The sequence below is a fragment of the Pelodiscus sinensis genome, chromosome 6, assembly GCF_052426305.1.
Source record: "Pelodiscus sinensis isolate ZL-2025 chromosome 6, ASM5242630v1, whole genome shotgun sequence".
Lineage (NCBI taxonomy): Eukaryota > Metazoa > Chordata > Testudines > Trionychidae > Pelodiscus > Pelodiscus sinensis.
In genome coordinates, this window is record NC_143057.1 from 2,726,900 (window position 1) to 2,742,775 (window position 15,876).

A 15,876-nucleotide genomic window follows, 5' to 3' on the forward strand; every position below is an offset into this window, starting at 1 on the left:
ATGTAAGCTAGGAGTAATTCTGTTGCACCCAATGCAATTGCACCAGTGTAAAACCAGATTCACATCAGAATCAGGCTCTAAAACATCATAAGTCTTATCGATCTTCAGCTACTATTAGATACTCAGTTTACTCCTATTTCCTCTAACACACACACGCAAACACAGGATGTGTGTAATTAACCTATTTTATACCCATTTTTTTAAACAGATGTTCAAGCTTCATGAACAAGACAAAGTAAAAAAAGAATTATCAGATTATTCCTTATATTGGTATAGCATTTCAATGAAGTATTTTATGAGTTTAAATGACAAGCTTCACAAAACAAGTTTTTGTACCACTAATTTTCCGATACTGAACCTCTCCTTCAAAGCAGAAAAAGATCAGTTAAGTATCAGACCACTTATTGTAGTTCAGTTCAGAGATCTTCAAATATCCGAAATCTTCTAAGTATTATTCTTGCTCACATTTTAAACTGCAATACAGAAATAGCCTCAGAAAGATTCCAGAAAATTTGATACTAGAACACTCAGGCCTAGGATCATCCATTTTTAGCAAAGGGGATGAAAACAGTGAACTTCTGGACAGGGGCAAAGAAACTCTTACTCCCCATCCTATGGGAGTCTGCAGAACTTGATCTCCATACAGGGTTTTCAAAGATTTAGGAGAGTGAGCAAAAGGTGACAAGTATTCCCCTTTTGTTCTCCATTGGAGCTCTGCAGTCTCCACAGAAGGAGTGAACAGGAGAGGGATGAAGGCTCCAAAGACAGTGTATAAGTCAGATCTTGGGGCTCTGTTAGGTTTGGGGACTGAACATCCTTCTCATTCCATGAGAAACCCAAGCACAGAAAACTTGGCAAGGGAAATCTGAGAGTTTCCAGGCTCCTACACAAGTTTGTAAGATCCCTCACCCTTTTACAGGTGCTGGGCCTGCTGGGGGAAAGTTCAGTGTGTTAGTCAAATCCACTGAAGACTCTTGTTACCCCAATTTGAATATAAAGGAAACAGGAGTGATCTCTGCGGACTGGGGAGAGGTAAAGGCTGAGCAGTCCTGAGACTGGAAACCTTAAGTGAATGACTGTAGAACAGGGGCTAAGAAAGATGCCAACTCACAATTTGTTGCAAAGGTGAATCACAGAGGAGGAGAAAAATGAAGGCACAATGATAGAAGTCACGAAAGTAGAAAGCGACCACAAGAAATGTGCATGTGCCTAAGTCATGAGTGCTTTAAAGGCATCAACATGTGATAGGCATGTACATTTAAATTAAATGCTTACCAAGGCTCTGAAAAGTTAATGTGGAGTTAAAGGGATGTGGAATCAGGCCCTGAATATTTTCTGCCCCCATCAATGCACCCTTAGTCTCTCTTTGAAAAGGTCACTTATCAATTCCAGGCAGGTGAGCTGCAGAACAAACATTGCAAAGTTCATCCTATTTACATTACATCACAACAGTGATCTGTGTCCTGAGTTTCACAGTGTACACACTGCACAGTAAATATCCTCCCCCCTCCCCAGAGACTTTACACTGTTTCAGTCTCCTGTTAATGAATACTTGAACAAGAAAGGTATATCCTCCTATGAAAGTGACTCCACTTTTATGGCTTCATAGTAACATATTAGGTAATACTTCCTTCAATTATGAGACGGATACAGCCCTTCCCGAGGCATTCCAGACCTCTTTTCCTCATTGCTCCGTAGCAAATCCCACTTCTGTTAACTTGAGTCCTGAGGTGACCCAACCCTGACAATTCATTTCTTAAAATTCTGAATGAAGCCTTTACCTTTCAGTAATAGCAGCAGAGGCTCTCAAACAGTATGTCTACACTACCACCCTAGTTCGAACTAGGGTGGTTAATGTAGGCAACCGGAGTTGCAAATGAAGCCCGGGATTTGAATTTCCCGGGCTTCATTTGCATATTGCCGGGCGCCGCCATTTTTAAATGTCCGCTAGTTCGGACTCCGTGCCCGCGGCTACACGCGGCAAGAACTAGGTAGTTCGGATTAGGCTTCCTATTCCGTACTACCGGTACACCTCGTTCCACCGAACTACCTAGTTCTTGCCGCGTGTAGCCGCGGGCACGGAGTCCGAACTAGCGGACGTTTAAAAATGGCGGCGCCGGGCAATATGCAAATGAAGCCCGGGAAATTCAAATCCCGGGCTTCATTTGCAACTCCGGTTCCCTATATTAGCCACCCTAGGTCGAACTAGGGTGGTAGTGTAGACATACCCTAAATGTGGTCACGTAGTCTACTACCAATGCACACCACTTTACAACTCAAAATGTATCAAGGGTACAGTAACGTAACCCAGCAAGAGTCTGAATACATTCTCTTTTTGGATCAGATATTTTTAGATCACCTTTGGAAATCAATCAGACAAAAGATTATTTAAATCAACTGTCATGCAATTCAGTGGAATAACGTTTGCTGTATTTTAAAAGCAAACCTGGCAATTTAAAAGCCACTCCTCTGTTCAGAAGCTTCTGAAGTTACTGTTCTTACAAGCAACATTTAGGGTTACTATGGTTTGTCTCATACCTATTACCCCTAGGAACGGCCCTTTCAAGAGCCAAACCATGAGTTCCTGGGCAGGACTGAGCCTTTAATCTCACAACACCAGAGGTTCATGCTAACTTTGAGAGACCACTTTTTGATCTGAGGAAGTGGGTCTGGCCCACGAAAGCTCATCATCTAATAAACCATCTTGTTAGTCTTTAAAGTGCTACATTGTCCTGCATTTTGCTTCTGCCTAACTGAATATGTCTGCTCTCTGGGCACAAGCAACAGCCCTTCTCCCAGACTGACCACCCCTCCCTCTAGTCTATGGGACATTATATTATTTACTTGGCAATCTAATCAGTTCCTTTTATTAAAAGGGTAATGGAAAAAGCTTAAACACACCAGGCTACAAAAATCTAGGATTTCTTTTTAAATCAATCCCTTTAAGCTAAAGCAAAACACAACAGGGAAGCTCAAAAACATTTCTCAAACTGAGATTTTGTAGAGCAATTGCACCCATTCCCTCTGAAAAACCACACGACATGTAGGCTACACAGGGTCCAAGATACTATCAGTCAGGAACTGGTTTCCTTTAGGCACTTCAGCGCTTTGTAAACTCAAGAGTTCAAACTAGTTATTGGGTATGAGACTGATCTGATTAACTGAACCTCAAAACAGAAGCTCTGCTAACCATGAAATTAATGTTTCCAGCATGACAAATCTATTTTCTCTTGTATACAATTAGAACCTTACCTTTCACTTTCCTTTATGCAAACTGCAGTGAAAGTAAGAAAGAATTAAATATTAATATATATATAAAAAGCTATCCTTTCTTTCATTGGCTAATACCACCCACCTTTCGCCTCCTCGATACAAACTGCAGGGAATGTAAAAGAGGATTAAATATTAACCTTTAAGAAGCAGTGCTACCTACCACTGACTAATAGCAAACCACCCTCTCTTAAAATAAAAAAGAAAAGAAACAGTAAATCATGTTTAACTCTTGAATCACTGCACAAACTGGTTTCTAACTCCTCAGCTAAAACAGCATAATACTTAAACAAATAAGGGGGTAGCCTCCAGAACTCTGCAGGACAAATTACATTACATTACAATGGCTTGCCTTTGCCTTTAATGTCTTAACTGGCATCTGGTACTCCCGGCCCCGTGCTTACCTCTCTACAACGGATGCTAATACTGAGTTTACTGCTGGAGCTATACTCTGAAAAAGCTGATAATGGCAGGATTCCAGGGTAAATTGGATGAGCCCAAGTGGAGGGGATGGGAAAGTTTGCCCCAAGTTTTGAGCAGGCAAAGCAATACTAAAATGGCCATTTACAGTTACAGACATTTCCACCATTCCTAAAGCAGCAGTAGCCTATTATCTTCTCAGCTGGACATTAATTCTACCTTCTACAGCTGATGAGTTTAGTAATCCTGCTACAGCAACTAAGAACACTCATCACCTGGCCTCGACAAAATATGGAAAACCTTACTCGCCAGACAAAAAAGGGACTCGCCACCCTCCCCTCCCCAAAAAAGTGTTTTTAATGGCATAAATTCCTAATAAGAATAAGAACAATAATTACTAATAAGTTATTAATAAATATCACCCAAGTTATTAATAAATATCTTAAACCTCTACCTTTTCCCTCTGCTGCCATGTCTCCTCCCCTTGCTCCATCAGCTCCCCTGGTGCCTGCTGCCCCCCAACCCCTCACCCTCCTCTGCTGTCCTGACTCCTGCCCTTCTCACTGCCCTCAGCCTTCCTGAGACCTGACCCCCTCCACCAGCCCCTCTCTCCCCCCTGTGCCCACTTCTCCAGTAGCCCCACTCTGATCATGTGAGCTACCCCTCCTCATCCCCTCTCCTAACACCTCCCTCTACACACCTGCCCTGCCTCTCTCCTCTGGTGCTGGTCCCTCCCCTGCAGGTGTCTGCCCTTCTGCTTCACCCCCAGAATCCCCTGACACCTGCACTCTCTTGGTGCCTCCCCCTTCCCTCACTGCCCCTGCCCCCTTTGCCCTCTTTTTCCCTGATACCCACCCCCTCACCCCGTTCCCCTCATGCCCATGCCCTCACACATGACTTGCTCCATCCCCACCTTCCTCATGCCCACCCCTTCTTTCAAGCTTTCTCCCAGCACCTCCGCCTCTCCTCTCTAGCCCCCAGTGCTCTTACCCTCTCCTCTCCCAGCATCACCCTGTTCCCCCCTCCCACTGACACCTCCCCTCCTGCCCTTTTCCTCATTGTCTGCACTTGGCCCCCTGGGATTTGTCTCTCCTGCACCCCTGTCCCTTGGTGCCTTCCCCTTTCTTCTTCTTCTCCTGACCTCCTCCCCCCCTCCCTTCCCCTCCCGTCCCCTCAGCACAAGCCCCTTCCCCATATTTTTGCCCTCCCCTCCCCACAGCCCAGCCCCTTCTCCAGGGACAGCTCTAGGTTTTTTGGTGCCCCAAGCAAAACATTTTTTGGCTGCCCCCTTTTTTTGTTGTCTTTTACACATCTGCATTTTGCAAAGGGTTTTTTTTTTGTTTTCGTTTTTGTCCTGGCATTTTAGCCCTATAAATAGCAAATAGCATTTTCATTCATTTTTTTCCATAAAGGCAAAGGCGCTTCAAGTGAACTCCCCCTTTCACTCACTGCTGGGTCACAGCAGCCTTTTCTCTGCCCTGTCCAGCCCCTCTCTATGGACTAGCACCCCTCACTCCCAACCCACAGGGGGAGCAGGGTGCAGGGACAGCACAGAGCCAGAGGGGTACAGGGAACAGTGGAGTGGTACAGGGGTGGCGCGGGGAACGGGAGGCACAGAGCCTTAGGGATCAGGGGGAGCAGGGTGTGGGGTGCGGTGGAGGCATGGGGAATGGGACACGGGGAACAGGAGGGGCAGAGGGATCGGAGTCTAGGGTCAGTGCAGGGAACGGGCAGCACAGAGCTGGGGGGGCAGGGATCGGGGGTAGCAGGGTGCGGGGTGCAAGGGTGGCGCAGAGCCAGAGAGTCGCAGAGAAGAGGGAGAGCAGGGGATCCAGGGTGCAGGGGAGCAGGGTGCGGGGCGTAGGGGTGGCGTGGGGAACAGGCAGCGTAGAGACAAAGGGGCACGGGGTGGGCGCAGCGAGCAGGGTGGTCGACAGGGAACGGTCTCTCGCTGGTGAGGGGGCTGGGGCCGTGGTAGGACTGGAGCGGGCGGGGTGGGGCCTGGCCATGCCATGCGCCACAGCCAGCTCCCAGGGACACACGGCCAGAGCCGAGCTGCTGTGGCCCTTTAAAAATCGGTGGGCCTAGTCACGCCAGAGTCCTGGCGTCTGCCGGCATCCCACCCTCTGGCTCGCGCCCCGCCTCCTCATGCCAGAGCAGCATGTAGGCAGCCCGGTGGCAAGAATCACTGTACTTCCCCCTTCCCAACGGCGCTCTGCTCCTCCACCGGCTGGCAGATCAGATGGGGCCGCGCTGCCCGTAGTGCGGGCGTCAGCAAGCCCGTCACAACAGCCCACCGGGCCAGTCCGCCCCTGCACTCGCCAGCTGGTAAAATCTACTCTCCACGGGTGAGTGTATTTGTTGAGCCCTGCTCATCACCAACATAAGATTTCTCCCTAGTCCATTCCCTTGTTCCAGAGTCCCCTTCCCCTCCTATTTCATGGCCTCAGTCTTAACCCTTCTTCAGCCTCTCTATGCCCTCTAGTTCTCTCCTCTCATCACACAAGTATTGTCTAGTCTTCCAAAAGGCCACTGAACATGTAGCAAACTGAACTTAAGTTCTGCAGCTGAGTGGAAAGTTTGTGAAACTCCATTATTAAATATTCCCCCTTTTTAAAACTGGAAGGAAATACAAATAGACACAGCAAAGTACAGGCTGGACCTCCCTGGTCCAACAATCTCAGAACCTGAGTGGTCCCAAACAAGGGAGTTTGCTGGATATGGGGAGGTCAGGCTTCCAGGGCTCACCTTCTATCCCCAGACTGCCTCCCAAGCTCCACTGCCCTGGCACACTGGCGGGGTTGCGACCCAGGCTTCCAGACCCCACTACAGGGCTCCCCAGGCTGAACCCTGCACATGGTCACTGGCCCTGTTGGCCGCCATGGTATGAGCTCCATTGGTTGGGGCTCCGTTCCAGGCCACTGGCCCTGCAGCTGCTGGGCTGCTGGCTGGGCTCCCTGCGGGCTGCCAGCTTGCCTTGCCAGACCAACTGTGCCCAGCCTCTGGCAACCTCTCTAGCCCAGCAACATCCGTGGACCCCTACTGTACCACAGATGTTTCCGGACCATGGAGTCCTGGACAAAATAGGTTCAACCTTTAACAGCATCGTAACTAGCTAATTTGGCGCCTTAGGCAAGACCATTCTCGGCATGGGCAGGGGTGCTGACGTGGTGTGAGGCACGAGTGAAGACAGCGTAGTAGCTGTCTTTTTTGTGACCTCGGATGTATAGCTGAGGGGGAAGTACCTCACTCGCCTCACCCTTGCTATGGCCCTGACCTTTAGTCCCTTTTATAAATCATGATACTTAATTCACTTTAATTTTTGCTTTCCCCACAGTTTAAATGTGCTGCAGATATTTCTATTGACAATACATAACTGCATCATAGAAGTGTCAAGAGAAAATGAAGAAGAAATAGCAGGGTATTTTAGCAACCACAGAATTGAAGGAGGCTGTCTTAGATTGTGATAAACACATCAACAAGATCTTTATGCAAAAGTGATCAGCAATGAAGTAGATCCAATACTAAATCATCATTAGGTTTCTGATGAAATGCTGCTCCACTGAGAGGAATCGAGCAGTTTGTAATGGTTAGATATTGTTTCACGCTATTTGGTATAAGAAAAAAGCAGCATCTCCCAACTTGGGATGTTAAATTTCTATTAATTAATTGAATAGTCAATGGGATTTCTGTTGACTATTCGATTAATCGATAAGGACTACTACATTTCAAAGACTGAAATGCTGTGGGGAGCCCAGGGCCAGTGAGGAGTCCCCCACTGACCCTGGACTCCATGCAGGTGCTTCCACTTTGAAATGTACAAGAGCCCCAACTCTTTGGCTACGTCTACACTGGCCCCTTTTCCAAAAGGGGCATGCTAAACTTCAAACTTCAGAATAGGGAAATCCTACTTCAAAGTAGGAATAAGAGATCCTCCGGAATAGGGCTTTATTCCGGAGGATCGGGCCAGTCTAGACACTTTTTTCCGGCTTATCTACAAGCCGGAAAAAAGTGGCGGACATCTTTATTTAAATCCCCCGCGGATTTCCCTATTCTGAAGTTTAAAATTAGCATGCCCCTTTCGGAAAAGGGGCCAGTGTAGACGTAGCCTTTGTGGCGCTTCAGCTTTGAAACGTACAAGAGCACCTGTGGGGACTCTCGTACATTTCACAGTTGGAACGCCGCTGCTGCACCCCTGCCCCTTCCTACAAAGCTCGAGGGAACCGGCTTTTAAGCTGGCTCCCCCCAGCACTGCCTCTTCTTAACTCTCTTGCTGCATCTTGGTGATAGAGGCAGTGTGGGCAGGATGGGGGAGCAACTAGCCAGCTAGCGTGTCAACTGTCCGATAAGCTTTTGCTTATTGGACAGTCGACTAGTTCAGTGTTTCTCCACTTTTTTTTTAAAATAAAGTACCCCTTTTTCTCTCTCAAAAAAAAAATTACAATTTTTTTTTCTACCATTGCAACACATTTGTTTACACAATTTAATCCTACCCGGGTGGGTGATGGAATTTTTGGGTGTAAAAAGTACAAAAATAAAGCGCTGTAAAACTTAAAACAAAAATTCAGTTTTCGCCAAATTTCAATTGTGTTGACATACCCTCCCAGACTTCTCTTGAGTACCTGAGGGTACTCATACCACTGGTTGAGAAACACTGGACTAGTTGATTAGTCGCTTACATCCCTACTCTCAACCTCTTCACAAATATTTAATAGCAAAACTGTAATGAGTTGCCATTTTACAAACTCAACTAGTCAACAAAATAAGGGAACAAAGAACATTTGGTGATTCATTATACATTCATTTTCATCACTTTCATTCACTTAGGACTTGGTCTTGCAGATGCTGATGGTGCTTTCTACTCCTAGCCCTGTTTAGTATTGCTTCAGTTAAGTATTCCGTCTTTCCAGGCCCTTCTGCAAAAAGCTCAAATGTTAAGTTCCTAAGGCCATTCAACTGGGAGGAACCAGATAAAGTCAACCGTCCAAATGAGAAAATAATTTAGCCTGAGAATGTCAGAAATCAAATCATCTCTTGATACACACAATAATTACAGAGCTGTTGAAAAATAAGTAGACAGATTGAACATCTGCATAGCAATGCATTTTCATCTTATTTACTTCCTGCTATAACAATGGTCCCTTAAAAATAGTTTATAAAGTGTCAGTGGAGATGAAAGACAGATTTATATGACACCCGTGCTGAGTTGGCTAGAAATGTATGTAATTCATACTATAGAAGAGTGTTTGGGTTATATTTAATAGTGATAGAAATGTAGCCGTGTTAGTCTGGTGTAGCTGAAACAAAAAACTATGTAGCACTTTAAAGACTAACAAGATGGTTTCTTAGATGATGAGCTTTCCCTGGGCCAGACCCACTTCCTCAGATCAAAAAGGTTCCTAAGGAAGTGAGGATCTGAGGAAGTGGGTCTGGCCCACGAAAGTTCATCATCTAATAAACCATCTTGTTAGTCTTTGAAGTGCTGCACAGTCCTGTCTTTTGTTTGGGTTATATTTAGCGTTAGTAAGTTTCAAAACCCCAGCGTGGCATTATGTTTAGTTTTGAGTGCAAGGCGAGTCCCATGTTTGGATTCACCAATGAAACACCATTAGGACTGGTCAGAACAGGCTGGGGTTGGTTTTTAAGCCCGTGTCTCTTTCAGTCAGGAGTGCGATTCTCTTACCCCACATCCTCCCATCGGTACAAACCTTCCTGGGGGCGGCTGTTGGTGCAGTTCTAGGAAGTGACCCCCCCCCCCGTGTCCCGTGTCCCGCTTGTCTGTGCGCACAGGCCCTCGGGCGGACCCGTCGCAGGGGCAGCTGAGGCGCACGGCCAGACGGGAGCCGCCTCTGAGGGTGGCGAGAGGCCGGTCGAGATGTAGGCAAGGAGCGGGAGGGGCTGCTCTCCCCTCGCTTCGCACTGCAGGGGGCGGCGCAGCACCCATGAGGGGAAAGCCCCTCGGGGGGGGGGGGGCGGGGCACAAGGAAGCGCGTCTCTTTCCGGCGGGGGCGGGGGGCTGAGGGGGGAGATGCCCTCGGAACGCTCAACGGCCGCAGCTGGGCGCGCGCTGCAGTCGCGTGGCCCGGGCGCCGCTGCCCCGCCCCCCCGGGCTCGTTTCGTGCCCGCTGCACGCGCGCCCGCGGGGCCTGGAAGTGGAACCGCCGGCCTGAGGCGGGGCGCGAGAGCAGCAGCCTCTGCTCTTCCCCCCCCCCCCCGCACGCTGGGGGACGACACCGTTACCCCCCCTCCCCGTGCGGGGCCCATTCCTCGCACACACCCCCGCGCAGGGGCGGGCTAAGCCCCTCCCCCATCCCACGCGGGGCGGGGTAATTCCCCGGGCACCTCCCCCGAGCTACGTGTCCGCCCCCCCGCGGCATGAGGCGCAGTGGGAGGGGGTATCAGAGCCCCGCGGCGCGAGCGGGAACGAGCCGAGCCCAGCCCCTCCCGCCTGCGCGCGCGCGCGCCTCACCTCCGCCGGCTCCGCTCCGGCCGCGATGGATGCGCTGGGCACCGGCTCGGGCCACGCGCGCAGCTAGCGCCGAACCATCGACCCGCGCGGGGGGGAATCGGCTCGTCAGCGAGCACAGCCCCCCCCCCGCGCGCGAGAAGGCGCTTGGCTCCGCCCACCCCCGCTAGGCACGCGACCCCTCCTTTCACTGCGGGAGGGGAGGGGAGAACTCTTCCTAGCTCCTCCCCCTGCCCGCCCTTCAGCCACTGCCCAGTCCAGGGGGCACCCCCCATCTCTCTGCCGGGGGGGGGCAGTGGTCACACCCCCCCCCCCACACACACACCCCTTTGCTGCTGGAGTCCTGGCTCCCAGCTGCCCAGGCCCTGCCATGGGGCTGGGAGGTCGCAGCACCAGCAGCCTGCACCCCGGTTCCTCTCCCAGGCCCAGCAAGCCTCAGGGCTGAGAGAAATCCTCCCTGTTGGGAGAGGCGGATCCAGCCAGCCCAGCGGCGTGGGAATTAAGAGTGGGGGGTGCTTTCATTTCCGCATTACAGTCTCCCCCCGTCCCGCTCCCCAAGTGAGGCCGGGAGCAAAGCTCTGGCATGCAGCAGCCAGGGCACGGGGCTGACAGCAGAGCCCCCAGCTTGCGGGGTCGACAGCCAGAACCCCAGGCCCACAGCCAGCAGCAGGGACCCCAGGTGCCATTTCACATTTTACACTGTTAACGTTGTGCCAGGTTGGGTGAGCAGGGCCCATCTCTAGCTCACAGCATCACTTTGCTTTGGATGAGCAAAGTCTTGACCACTGTGCCCTGGCTTCAGGCCTCACACCCGTCCTGTGACACACCGGCTTATGTTTCAGGGCCTCATTTTACTACAATGAACACTTTGTGTGGAATTGGAAGTATGCAAGCAGGCAGCGGCAGAGCCAAAATCAAATACAGTACAGTACATAAACTACTAAAAAAAAGACAGTTTTGAAAAAAAAAATTGTCAAGGTAAAATAACTGTTTTTGTATTTGTAATATTTAAATGAAGGTAGCTAAAAGTGCCATTTTTCTTCTGCATAGTAAAGTCACAAAGCCGTATTAAGTCAATGCTTACTTGTAAACTTTTGAAAATAACCATAATGTTTACTTTTGTTCACAGTTACGAACACGACAGTTATGAACCATTCTAGAGGTATCCAGCGTGACTCTATTCCAGAGGTTCTAATATTGCATAGTCCTGTCTTACCTTTCTCAGGTAAAAGAACAGGAACTGTATTAAAGATCTCAGTGTAGGAAGGGGCTGGAATTGTAGGGCTGTTAATAATAATTATGGATACCTTATTCTAATTTCACATGGCTATTGAATTGGCAAAATGTACAGACTAAATAGCGCCCCAAATAGTTGTCAGTTTCCAGGCTGAATAAGAGGAGGTTACTTACCTCAATAGTAACTGAGGTTCTTCGAGATTAATGTCTCCATGGGTGCTCCACATTAGGTCGGTGCACTGCCTCAGAGAGGAGATTTCGTAGCAGTGTCCCTGGGGCCGCGCACACCAGCAGCTGTGTGCTGTTAGGCTGCAGGCATTGCACATGTGTGAGCCTTCCCCCCGTCCCCCAGTTCCTTCTCTACCCTAAATCGATAGCTTGAGAAGGCCAGGATCCCAAAGTAGGGGGGAGAAAGGGAGGGTTGTGGAGCACCCATGGGGCACTCATCTCGAAGAATGTCAGTTACTATTGAGCTAAGTAACCTCTTTGCGAGAGAGAGATGTCCCCATGGGTGCTCCACATTAAGTGACTACAAAGCAATTTCCCTTTAGGGAGGTAGGGACTTTGGATCTGGCAGAAAAGCGGTGGAAAGAACTGCCTTAGCCAGTTTCAGGGTAGGAAAAAAAAGTCCCTGCATAAGTGTGTGCTGCTTTGCAAACGTGGTCAGAGGACCACGTGGCAACTGCACGGGTGTCTCTTAGGGGTACTTTATGGAGGAATGCTGTCGAGGTAGCCAGGGCTCTGGTTGAGTGTGCCCTTATGCTCTCTGGAGGCAGCACGTCTGACTGTGTGCAGCAAAGCTTGATGCAATCCGAGATGCAGTGGGAGAGTCTCTGTGATGAGACAGCCCAGCCCTTACTGCGGTTTGCTATTGAAACAAATAGTCTGGAGGGGATGCTCGGAACGGTCTTGTTCGCTGCAGGTAAAAAGAGAGAGCGCTCTGCGCAGGTAAAGAGTATGCATTTGCATCACAAAAGAGGTGGTGTGTGGTTGGGGGAAGAAGGTGGAAAGTGTATTTTCTGGTTGATGTGGAAGGATGAGCATACTTTGGGGAGGAATTTGGGATGGATACGTAATGTGACCTTGTCTTTAAAAAAGGTTGTGAACGGGGGATCCGCCATTTGGGCTGCGATCTCTCCTAGCCATCTGGCTGAGGTAATAGCTACGAGGAAAAAGAGTTTTCATGGGCAAGTGTAATAATGAGGTGGTTGCCATTAGTTCAACAGGCGGTCAAGTTAGAGCAGTGGTTCCCAAACTTTTCGGCATCATGCCCCCTTTTCGATTTTTGAGAAACCCTCACGACCCCCTCCCCCGCCCCCAAAGAGCAGCAAAACTTGTTGAGCAAAAAAAAAGGAACTGACCGGGGCCGAAAAACAAAAATATCAGAAAAACTTAGCGAGGGGGATTAACCAGGGGAGGAGCCTCGTGCCCCCCCAGGAATTTCTTCACGCCCCCCCAGTTTGGAAACCCATGAGTTAGAGCATTCAATACTAAATGCAGGTCTCCTGGTTGCATTGGTGGACTGATATCTGGATAAAGTGCCTGCAGGCCCTTTAAGAACCTCTTAGTGAGTGGATGAGCAAATATGGACAAGTTGTCCCACTCTAAAGTAGATGTAGTAATAGCCGCAAGGTGAACTTCAATGGAGCTTATTGTGAGGACCGCTTATTTAAGGTGCAGAAGATAGTGGAGGATGGTAGGTAAGGAGGATATTGAAACCGCCAGCTTGTGATGAGCATACCACATTGAGAATCTTTTCCATTTCTGAAGGTAAGTATTGCAGGTGCTCTGCACCCTGATGTGTAGAAGGACCATTCGTACTTGCTGTGAGCAGGTTAGCTCTAGGTCAGAGAACCAGCCAGGAGCCATGCCTTCTGTTGTAGTGAGTGGAGGTTCGGATGGCTGTCGTGGGAGCCTGGGTGAAGAAGGAGATCCCTCACGCAAGGCAAGTGGATCGGTGGGGCGCAGGACATCACCACGAGGCAGGGAAAAACCATGGCTGTCGTGGCCATGCTAGTGCTGTAAGTATGAGATGAGCCCTGTCTCTCCTTGTCTTGTGAACTACTCTGTTCAATGGGGGTATCAGAGGAAACGCGTAGAATAGGTGAGATGTCCCATGTGATGAGGAAGGCATCTCCCATTGATCCCCTGCCTATTCCCACCCTGGAGCAGAATAGGGGGCATTGGCTATTGGACTGTGTGGCAAACAGGTGTATGGTAGGGTGACTCCACAGGCAGAAGATGTCCATCAATATGTGCGGGCTTATTTGCCACACGTGTTGGACCAGGAGGGCTCTGCTCAGTGCATCAGCTGTTGTATTCAGGGCATCTGAAAGATGCACTGTGATGATAATTGTGTTGTATTTCAGGCACCAGTTCCAAAGTGCTACGGCCTCTGTGCAAAGTGCAGCATTTTCCAATTATCTGCAGGAGCCACCTATCATAGGTTATACATTGCCAGTTGTTGAAGAAGGGCAACAATTGATACTGGAAGATTTTGCTTGCATCAATGGCATTGGAATAGGTGAGAGACTCTCCAGGCTCTTGATCTGATGATCAAGTTTGCTTGTTGGACTGCTGTGGCTGTTGGGAGTTGGTAGAGGAAGGGTATCGTAGTTGGTTTCTGCCTCTGAATTTGTTCTGTTGCTACTGGTCTTATCTATGGTAGTGTTGTGCAAATGGGGGGTATTGAGGTCTTGGGTAGGGCTGAAACCTATATTGCCTTCTTCTAGGTACTTGGTTGTGGATCCCCAAAGGCCAAAGCATCACTGGAATCTTTCACAGAGTGGAGAATTTCGTTGGTGTTAGCTGCAAGCAACTTCTGGCCGTCGAAAGACAGATCTTCTATTGTAGATTGAATCTCCCTGGGGAATGGAGTGGAGATAAACCATGATGCCCTACTCATTACTACCACTGTGTCAGCAGCATCTAAGGTGGCCTGTAATGCTGATTTTGCAATTGTGTGATTTCTGTAATCATATTTGCTCAGTAAAACTGCACAATTTGAAATGCGAAATTGTAAAGTATATCTCTTGCGCCAGAATGCATAGAGCCTCTTGCTATCGCAGTCCAATGGAGTAGATTGGTATTGTTGTTCCTTTCCACCACGAGGGAATTTGGTGGTGGGTGAGAAAAGGAAATTCAGATCCCTTGGGTGGGACATAATATTTCTTAGCAGTTCTCTTAGCCATCGAAGAGCTTGATGCCGGAGTTTGCCACACCATCTTTGCCAGTTGCATTATTGCTGGATTAATTGGCAATGGTATTTATGATAGTGGTACTGAGTGCAGTTTGTCTGTTAGCTCATGCTGAGAGGAATGTTTAATTCTGCAGTTCCACATTTAAAAAGGTCATGGAAATCTGCAGTGTGGTATGAAGTCATTGAAGCTGGGGCCAGAGCCCCTCCCTCCACTGGAAGGAGGTTATTTGGGTCAGGAGTGGGTACTGCCTCCTGTGTGAATGGGTCCCCTGCTTGTTTGGAGGGAGAATATTGCACTGTGTCTCTTTTCTGGCCTTGCTGGTGTTTATGATAATATTGCCATTTATACTAGTATTAGCAGTAGGGGTAAAGCACAGGTGGAGGTACCCAGGGATTGCCATGATATGAAGGTATTTTCTAAATCTGGAAGAGTAAATACTCTGAGCTGTGTAAGGAGAATTCTCTGGTGGAAAAAAAAACCCCTAGGGAAGTCATCATCCGATTCAGATGAATTTTTTCCCTGAGAGTGATCTCTGTGATGTGAACACAGCAGAGAGCACTCCGCTTGTAAAAATGGTGTTAAAAGTGGATGAGACTAATAAGTCTCTGTGTTGAGTGTAATGCCCAACAGGTGCTGTCGGTGTCGTAGTGGGAGGCACAGAATCATGCCTTGGCGCCGAGGACAGTTGTGCCGCATCAGGCACCTCTGTAGTGGCAGCTAAGGCGCCTGTTAACGTGATTGGTGCCACGCTCTCATGCTGTGTCGGCAAGATTGTATCATTGCCGGATGGTGCTGCAGCTAATGAGGCAGGCAACTTGAAGCCTGTTGCCTCAGAGCGTGATTTAGCGCGTGCGCACTGTTCGTCTCCGTGGGGGGCTCCAAAGACGCCAGCGGCATCAGAAGTGCTGTGGTGCAGTGCTGGCACTGCTATGAGCACCGGCCATGAGGGAGACGGCTGCTTCGGTGCAGTAGCCTCTTGAGATACTGAGGAGGCTCGCTTTTTGTGGGGGCTCTGGCTTTCTGGATCCCCGCTGCTTAAGTTCCTCAGGGTGCTGACCTGGACCAGAGGCTGGTCTAAGCAAGTTTTCCAATAAATAAAACTGAAGCCAGAAGTCTCTGTCTTTCTGTGCCCACAATTTGAGCTTTGCACAATGAGGGCATTTCTGAGCATTATGCTGCTCTCCGAGACAGCAGACACATTGTGAGTGACCATCCGATATCGGGATACCGACACTGCTGAGTCCGGCTGTAGCTGGAGGCGGCAGAGAAGGAACTGAGGCGTGG

The 15,876-nt window shown here is 49.2% G+C and overlaps 2 protein-coding genes across 10 annotated transcripts in view; one reads left to right on the top strand and one right to left on the bottom strand.

Annotated features, from left to right (window-relative positions):
- The window catches only part of GNE (glucosamine (UDP-N-acetyl)-2-epimerase/N-acetylmannosamine kinase), a 69,667-nt gene that overhangs the window by 36,617 nt on the left and 17,174 nt on the right, over window positions 1-15,876 (bottom strand). Inside the window, exon 1 of one of the 8 annotated variants that reach the window (XM_075931266.2) lies at window positions 10,160-10,321. The exons of 5 other annotated variants lie outside the window; for them this stretch is intronic. The gene's annotated coding sequence lies outside the window, so the exon portion shown is untranslated. Of the gene's footprint in view, window positions 1-1,275; window positions 1,301-3,252; window positions 3,359-10,159; window positions 10,322-15,876 lie in introns of those variants that run through there. 2 more of the 8 variants (XM_006135133.4, XM_075931267.2) reach the window with 2 other exon arrangements.
- On the top strand, window positions 10,514-14,480 carry LOC149524108 (uncharacterized). 2 transcript variants are annotated; one of them, XM_089779149.1, is made up of 4 exons: window positions 10,514-11,381; window positions 13,276-13,413; window positions 13,762-13,916; window positions 14,125-14,480. In XM_089779149.1, exons 2-4 carry the CDS (start codon window positions 13,388-13,390, stop codon window positions 14,283-14,285), a joined length of 342 nt encoding a protein of 113 aa, XP_089635275.1. In that variant the 5' UTR covers window positions 10,514-11,381; window positions 13,276-13,387; the 3' UTR covers window positions 14,286-14,480. The 2 variants fall into 2 exon arrangements, with proteins under 2 accessions (XP_089635275.1, XP_089635276.1); XM_089779150.1 differs by lacking the exon at window positions 10,514-11,381 and having other exon boundaries at window positions 13,105-13,413.

Coding starts and splice junctions, on each gene's coding strand:
- LOC149524108 (XM_089779149.1), top strand. CDS start 13,388: ATGGCTGTCGTGGCCATGCTAGTGCT. Junction 13,414..13,761: donor GTCGTGGCCATGCTAGTGCT/GTAAGTATGAGA, acceptor GTTGTATTTCAG/GCACCAGTTCCAAAGTGCTA. Junction 13,917..14,124: donor CATCAATGGCATTGGAATAG/GTGAGAGACTCT, acceptor GCCTTCTTCTAG/GTACTTGGTTGTGGATCCCC.